Source organism: Sorex araneus, chromosome 4 (genome assembly GCF_027595985.1).
Source record: "Sorex araneus isolate mSorAra2 chromosome 4, mSorAra2.pri, whole genome shotgun sequence".
Taxonomy (NCBI): Eukaryota; Metazoa; Chordata; class Mammalia; order Eulipotyphla; family Soricidae; genus Sorex; species Sorex araneus.
This window is the reverse complement of record NC_073305.1, coordinates 141,530,088-141,538,671: the sequence shown is the minus strand read 5'-3', so window position 1 is coordinate 141,538,671 and position 8,584 is coordinate 141,530,088. Positions and strand designations below refer to the sequence as shown.

Here is an 8,584-nt window from a genome sequence, read left to right as displayed (position 1 = left end):
CAGCCCTTATCACTCAAACTCTTACTATAACATTTTCAGACTATGGTTGATCACAGGTAACTGAAACCAAAGAGAAACCATGTTAAAGAGTTCAGAGTCATATATAAACTTGTAGCTGTAGTGGCATGATAAGATTTTCTTATTTGCTGATCGATAATTTTGAAAATCTAATTTTAGTCTGCTACTATGAACAACTTATTTCACTTAAAAATAATAAATGTTATAATGAGGTAATTTTTAAAATTTTTATTTCAGTAGTAAAATTATTTACACAATTGAGAAAACAAATTTAAAAAAATCAGTCATATACTGGCTAGTGAGATTGTCCGGTTATTGTAGAGGGAGAAGGCTCTTGTCTTGTATACAATGAATCTTATTTGGTCCCTGGCACCACATACGCATCCCTAAGTATGACCCAAGTGATCCCTGAACAGAGTTAGAAGTAAGCCTTGAGTACAACCAAGTGCAGCTCTCTCTCCTCACCATTCCTCCCTACCCCAGCAATCACATACCACACCAATTTTTACCCTTAAAATAAAGCAATAACTCAAAATATCTCTTTAATTTATTAATAATACCGAGTCATCATTTGTGATGAAACATTGTGACATATATAGACTACATGGAGTCTTAATATTGTGTTTGAGAAACATTTTTTTGTTTTTCATCAACATATTTGTGCAGAGGGCTATAATACTTTTTTTTATCATCAGAAGTTTCAGATGATAAAATTGTCTCCCATTCATCAGCTTTTGGGATGTGCATTTTACTTGAATGTGGGTCTTCAAACTGTTGGCTGAAGAAATGTCGAACATTCTCTTTTGCGAATTTGGATGCATGTTCTATGGCTTGAATTTGAAAGATATCATTTTCTCTTTGTTTATAGATGTAACGAAAATGCTCCTCTTTAAAAATGTTAATAGGGCATAAATGTTTAACAACAGCATTAATGAAAAAGATGAAAATAATCACTAATACCAGTATCCAGCCTGTCACCTGTAAACACATCAAAATAGTAGTTTAGTTACATTGTTATGAGAAACTTAGAAATCCTGAGATGAAATTTGAATTACTCTCATGCAGCGAATTATCAATAGTTTTATGTCTTAATCCCTAGAAAGAAAAAGCAATGACCACTAGAACATTTCTCTGCAGCAGCTTTTTATGATTAAGTCAGCCATATTCAAGCCACATCAAAAGTTCAGCATGGAGCTTCTGTGCCCTTCCTCCAGAACTTAAAACTGGAATTTCCCAAAACTGTGAAACAAACATTCAGTTAACAAATGAAACAAAGCAACTCTGTTCATTTAAAGACTAAAGGTTTTGGAGTGGTGATTTGAGAGCTAGGCAGACACATTTTGCTATAGCAATTCTGTCTACCTCCGGCTCAACAGACAACTTGCCTTGTCTCACTGTAGTCACTCTAAAGTAAAAGATGGCTGTGAGACTTTAAGAGTATGATGTAGAAGGAGGCAACAGACCCAGCAGTGTATCTGGAGCAGAGTTAGATCCCTGATTTATGAATATTTTTCCTTCTTTTTGCTGTTTCATTTTAGTACATACCTTTTGCCTCCCTCAGTTAAAGCAATAGCCAATCTAGTTTGTCTTCTGGATCACAAATTCAGAGAAATTAAGTGATTCTTCCTCTACCCAATCCACCCCATAGAAGGCACTCTCTCCAAACCTCCCCACATTATCCAGTCCTAGTTCCTGACCTGTGATTGGGCCTTGAGTACTTTCAGGAGGTCCTGCACTTCAGAGACCGTGGCTTTGTTGCAGGGCACCAGTGGCAATTCATTAATGCAGTTCTCATAATCTTTGGTGCTATTGGCAAAGTTTTCGGAACATAGGCTTTGTGCAGTTGAGGCGGTCCCACTGCTGGCACACTCAGAGAAGGTGCCCTCGATCAGTGCCAGGGCTATCCACATGAGTGGCCAAAGAAGGCTAGTCCAAGTCAAGCTCCAGCAAAAGAGACAAATATCCTTGAAACCGGATGTGCAACATTTCGAACATGAGTCCAGCAGGCGCTCATTGGGTCCTCTCATCATAAAGCCTAGGATGGAGAGTACCAGTGTTGGCACCAACAGGAAGACCATACCGTACGATGTGTTCCAGGTGGCATTGCAGGGGCACTTGAACACAACATTGGAGAAGATGGTCTCTGCACCTATTGTCAGTATGGTCATCAGGCCCCAACCCAGGCTGTTCCGGTATTTGTAGTACAGGTCCACTACCACCTGAAGTTTCTTCACTTCCTTCTCAACAAGTTGTTCCTGATCTTCATTCTGACTCATGGTCAGATCCTGATGCTTCTACCTCTGTCTTAGAGGATTTGGATGCATAGGAATCAGAGACTTCCTGCCCTTTGTTGGAAGCAACTCCTGAAAAGAGAAGAGGGCATCTCAGCTCTTTCTGGGGTTTCTTTCTCCTTTTATGTCAACCAAATCAGCTGAGCATGACCAAAATATCCAACCATACACACCCTTTCTTTGAATCCACCCCATTTAAGAGATCCTCCTCAATGGTGACCTTTCTCCCTCAATTCAGGTACTCTATCAAAAGGTAAACTTTGTTTCATTGCTACTTTTGTTTTCATTCCTCATTGACACAGTATATTTTCCCTTATGTTCCCATGCAGTCATTCAACAGAAAGAATATGTTTTACTTAGGGAACTTTGGAGAAAGATCTTATTTTCCTTATTGTAGCTACCCTAATTTCTAAATTAATTCCTAGTAAGACTAAAGAATTGAAACAATAAAAAACAAACAAACAATAATTCCAAATACAAAAGCCCAAGCCAAACAAAACCTTATGCATATACAGGAACAATTTAAGGACAGATGTTTTGTTCACAAGTTAAATCACAGTGAATGCAGACTGTAACACTTTACCTTCAAACAGTTAAAATTGAAAACAAAAGACTAGAGAAGGAATGGTCAAATTCAAAAAAGATTTTACTTAAGAGAGTGGAAAGAAAAGAAAGATAAAGAAGACAAAGAAGTTCCACGGTTAAGGGAGGTGTCTCCATAAGCAGAATTCCAGATAAAGGCAGAAACTTTTCTTCTTTTATATCATTTTAATTAGCAGAGTTGTGAATGAGCATCCTTTACTAAGTTTAAAGTAGATGAGCCAATAAAACATGGGTTAGGATGTTAAGATGATTATCTTCTTGTGTCTAACCATTTAGATTATATAGGCTTATATTAGGACTACCCTTGTAACATTCCATATCAACATTTTCTCCCCTTAGGACCATATTATTCATCTCACCCTGACAATTCCCATTTGTCTCTGTCAATAGCAAAATTCAGTTCAATTTTAATACCCCCATTATGTTCTGTCTCATTCCTGTTACCACTTCTGGACAGAACCACTAACCTAATTCATACAGCTTTTTTTCTTCTGCTTTTCTCTAGCTGGAAATTGTACTGAACTGTTTTGACTTTTGCTTTTTCTCCAAATTATATTATAATGCTGTCAGTACTGTGATCAAAGTCAAAATCTTAACCACCACGTTGTGAGGGTAGGACATAAGGTCGTTTGTTTACTGAACCTAAAAAGTTTCAAATGATATCTTTTACTAACATGTTAATTCCTCCACCTTCAGAGTAACATTTGCTCCAAAACTTAGCAAATGCTATGCTTTTGTAACCTGGGAGTCATTTGACTCTACATGATATTTTCCTCCTGGGCATCTGTTTTCTCGACCTTATCCTCAACTGCCCTTACTTCCTAGCACCCACCCCAAAAGCAGGGTCCCAACAAGGGACGGGACCGACCCAGGGCAAGCTATGAGTTGTGTGCTACCCTGGCATCGAGACGGGCCTGGCCAAAGTGCCTAATGCTTAACTATAAGTTAAGAGCTTGGTCATGGACAAATGCTGTTATGATCCAAAGAGTGATAACTAGATTTGGACCCTGCCTGGGTGAGGAATGATTAACCTGGCCTGAGTGCTGTAGTCTGATTCTGTGACAAGATGTTGCCAGGAGAGCAGCCATGCAAGCCTCAATGTATCTCTTGCTATGTCCATACAAAAAATAACTAGTATTAAGATGTTAATGAGTATTTGGAATAAGGAGAGGAGAAAAAACCCTTAAGAGGTATTTTGCCTACTGGCAGTCAGAATGGGCTTTAGAATGCCCCTAGGTTGTGTTCCCTTTGAACCTGACTGCCCTCAGGAAGGAAGGGCTTTCTTATGTTGATTTTGCTACCTGGTGGTGTGTAATCTTGGGGCAAGGGCGAGAGAGGAAAAAGGGAGGAGAGAGAATCCAGTGCAGGGAGCAGGAGTTGGAGTGCGGGAAATGAGAAAGATGGAAGATTGAATAAATGGTAACTAATCAGCAATCAGCTTGGTCCTCATTCTTCCTTCACCTGTCCTTGGCCAACAGCCGTCCCGATCCAGTCCATACGCAGTGGTTCCAGAGCACTGAACGCGAGCAGTGAGACAGAGCTGCTCGAGAGCCCGTGAGTGCACATGCCCCTTGGATTGCTTTAGTTTTTTACAGCGGCTGACTCAGGTTCGATTCCTCCATCCCTCTCAGAGAGCCTGGAAAGCTACCGAGAGTATCCCACCTGCACTGCAGAGCATGGCAAGCTCCCCGTGGCATATTTGATATGCCAAAAACAGTAACAACAAGTATCACAGCGGAGACATTACTGGTGCCCGCTCGAGTAAATTGATGAACTACAGGACGAGAGTGCTACATTAAAAATTAACTGTACATTTTTTCATTTCAGGACTTTTTAATTTTTAAAATGACTGTCTCCTCTCTTGAATATGGCTTACTATTTTTTCTGATCTTAATATTTTTCTTTTCTATATTAATATTTTATTGGTGACAAAACTTTCCTTCTTTAGATATATTTTACTGTTTCAAGTTACTTTCAAGTGTCTATTGTTTTTTTATTTGTGGAGTTTATTTATAGATGAGCACTGAATTAGTGAAATTATTGACTGAAGTATGGGCATTTGCGCATTTACTCTGCCTAAATGAGACTTTTTTTTTTTTTTTTTTTGCTTTTTGGGTCACACCCGGCGATGCACAGGGGTTACTCCTGGCTTTGCACTCAGGAATTACTCCTGGCGATGCTCAGGGGACCATATGGGATGCTGGGATTTGAACCTGGGTCGGCCGCGTGCAAGGCAAACGCCCTACCCGCTGTGCTATCGCTCCAGCCCCCCAAATGAGACTTTTCTTATGAGTCATAATATACTTAAATATGGTGATAGATGGAAGTAACCAAGCTCTAGTCGTTGAACATGTGTATGTGTTTATGTGAGTATGGCTGCTCTGTGATTGCTGGGGAAGAAGGTAGGAGGTACTGAAAAGGAGGGCAGGTTAAGGGTTAAATTTGCCTTTGTAACTGCTTGGCTGCTTTGAGAGATGTATTGAAGAGGAGGGCAGGTTAAGGTTAAATTTGCCTTTGTAACTGCTTGGCTGCTTTGAAAGATGTTTTCGTGGCCTACAGCTGGGCAGGAAACTGTCACCAAATGGGCCAACAAACTGCCCTAGGAACTGTAAGCAAACATTTGCAAGGAAACAGCTAATAGTTAACAAATGTTGAGATAAGCAAATTAAGTGACATAGGTGTAATTCCCTTTGATCCAATAGCTGTAATTCCCTTTTGATCCAATTGGTGTAATTCCCATTTGATCCAATAGGTGTAATTCCCTTTTGATCCAATAGGTGTAATTCCCTTTGATCCAATATGTGTGATTTCCCCTTTTTTCTTCCAAAAGGGTATAAAAACTGTTTGGTTTTTGGGTTCGGGACCCTCGGCTCTGTAGTTGTAGGGTCCCGGCATGTTGGCTTGAATAAACCCCGTGCATTTGCAGAAAGAGTTACCTCGGTCTCGTTCCTCTCTTCGCGCCTCCCCAGGTAGAGATCTGCTCAAGGTCTATTCGACCTTAACAGTACATGATTCAAGTATTAAACTATTTACTTATGAGAAGGGACTCTGTCTTTGATGATAGTTATAAATGACAGAAATATTGTCTTATCTCTCAGATTCATTGCCTTTTGTACTAATATTCAGTCCTATTGTACAGTTTGGAAGCTGTTCTAGGTTTATATCCTCAGGGCTGAAACCAGGAGGCTACTGTTCTGATATTTTCAATTCCATGACAGTTTCTTTCACAGTTTCTTGCTTTAATCACAACAACGACTACTCTTCACTTTTAGGAGATCCTCTTATTTTCCTCTATTATTTTTCTGTTTCCTGGTCCTGATGTAATTTGCTTCATGTTTTCCAGAATTTTATTTTTCAATCAATTGTTAGCACTTGTCCAGACCTTCACTATTGCTAAAAATCTATTTTTGTTTTTGTTGCATTATTTTAATTTCACTGAAGACTTCAATGTATTGAATATAGTGGGCCACTTTGCATAAAATATTTCTTTCACATTATTTATTATATTTCTATCCATTGTATAATTTCAGACATGTTAAGTAAGATGTCAATGTTTGTATAGGTACTGATTTCAAAATTTAATACTTTTTAGTACCTGCATTTTATTTTACCTTTTGAGGAATTAGTGCTCCCAAGCAGTGCTCAGGAAGTCTGGTAGTTAGTCATTGTGATATTTAGAGTGCTCAATGCTAGAGTGCAAGCATGCAGAATTGCTCGATCATTGTTCAGGTCTTGCAGTACCAGGATACATCGGGCTACTGATGAGAGTTGGGTCTGAGGGTCGCCAGACTCACACTCAGCTGTGCTTGTTAACTCATGGTGTATCTCACCTCTTTACTATTTTGTATTTAATACTGAGCTTAATCTTGAATAAGTATAAGTGCAGATATTGAGCATGGAATTATGAGTGGATCAATGTATTTGGCAGTAATTTTATCACAAGGCTGATGGCTGATGATATTAAATTAAACCTTAATGGTCTTGAGGTCAGAAAAATATAGTACAATGAGTAGTACTTGCATATAGCAGACACGGATTAAATCCCTAGTATCCCATGGCCCCTTAAGAACCAGCAGGAATAAATCCTGAGTACAGAACCAGAAGTAACCCCTAACACTTCTGGGTATGGGCACAAAACAAAAAATGGATAATTAATTAAAAATATCCATGTTCTCTCTTTATGCACATATCTTATTACAGCACTAATATAAACAGTTAATTTCTCTGTGAAGTATAACTAAAATATAACTCCACTTTTGGTTAGAAAAAGAGAGGAAGAAAGTTTATATAATTATTTTTTAGCAATTTAAAAAAATTATAGAGTACATTAGAAATAGGTTTATAATAATGCTACCTAATGTTGGAAGTCTAAACAAAGTTGTTTATGTGGAATAACATAATTTTTTTGTTTTAAAAATTACTATAATTGGAAAGTCAATTGATAATTTTATTTAAATTTAAATACTTTTTCAGTATTCTCTCACCCAATAATATTGTGTCAAATGTTTATTTAATTTTAATAATCTGAATGGTTTTATATTTTATAATATTGAAATATTCATTACATGTTACAATGAGGTTGTGATTAAAAATAAAAGAAATATCAATTATTTGATATTACTTGAACAAAGAACAGAGAAAATATTCTTTAATAAATTTGACAATCACTTTACTAATTTTCATTTGTAAAGCTGAAGTCTCTATTTTCAAATTTTAAGAGGGTGGTGCCACTGGCCATTGTACTGTATTGTAGCTATGTTAAATTATATTCTTTATGGTGCCAGTTTTTGAAGATCACTGATGGTTGTGATAATGACTATGGGAACACTATTTGATGGTGAGGCATGGAATGTTGAGGAGTCTAGGTTATATTCCAGGTAGAAAATGCGGATTCTAAGTCAAATAGTGCATGTGTGTGTGTGTGTGTGTGTGTGTGTGTGTGTGTGTGTGTGTGTATCTGTTGATCTGTGTGGCTGTGTGTGTGTGTGTGTATATCTGTATGATGAATCTTATGGCCTTATTGGAATGGACATTTTCTCCATGATAGTTTTCACAGTTATTAATAAAAATTTCCTATTAGACAATCATTGAATACATGGAATTAAAATTTATGCAATGACAACAATAAAAAGAAGCAAGATATTCCCCTGGTAAGTCAGAACAGAGTGATGGTAATCAGTCTAGATTGTGTCTCACTTCCCCCATAAAAAGGAACTAACTCAGGCATGTGGCTAATGTCCTCTTTCATATATCTTGGTTTACTTATAATGAAATTTTAGAAGGAAATATTAAATTATGCATCCTTCTCTTATTAAACAGTGAAATCAACTCAATATGTTAGGATCATGTCCACTGTCTGACACAGGATAAGGTAGATGAGCAAATCCCTGACTTCCTTTCATCTTTCTATTGGTTTTAGAAAACCTCAAAATATGTTTCTCTGTGTGAACAGTCAATTAGTACTCTTCATTTCCCACCTAGTAGAGAAACTTTCACTCAAAGTTTAAGAAACTGTACCTGACAATAATCACTTTGCATTATTAATGTATGTTCCAAATAATAATTCTATTTTCTGGAAAATGACTGTGTTAATTATAAGCAGAGCAGATATATGAGCTCATAAAGATTGTGTGGATTAATTCATGGTCTCATAAAAAATCCAAATGATAATT

The 8,584-nt window shown here is 37.4% G+C and overlaps 1 protein-coding gene across 1 annotated transcript; it reads right to left on the bottom strand.

Annotated features, from left to right (window-relative positions):
• Positions 1-630: 630 nt before the first annotated feature.
• Positions 631-2,294, bottom strand: LOC129404367 (calcium homeostasis modulator protein 6-like). The gene is made up of 2 exons (XM_055136729.1): positions 1,716-2,294; positions 631-996 (listed from the first exon to the last, which is right to left on the bottom strand). Exons 1-2 carry the CDS (start codon positions 2,292-2,294, stop codon positions 631-633), a joined length of 945 nt encoding a protein of 314 aa, XP_054992704.1.
• Positions 2,295-8,584: the final 6,290 nt, after the last annotated feature.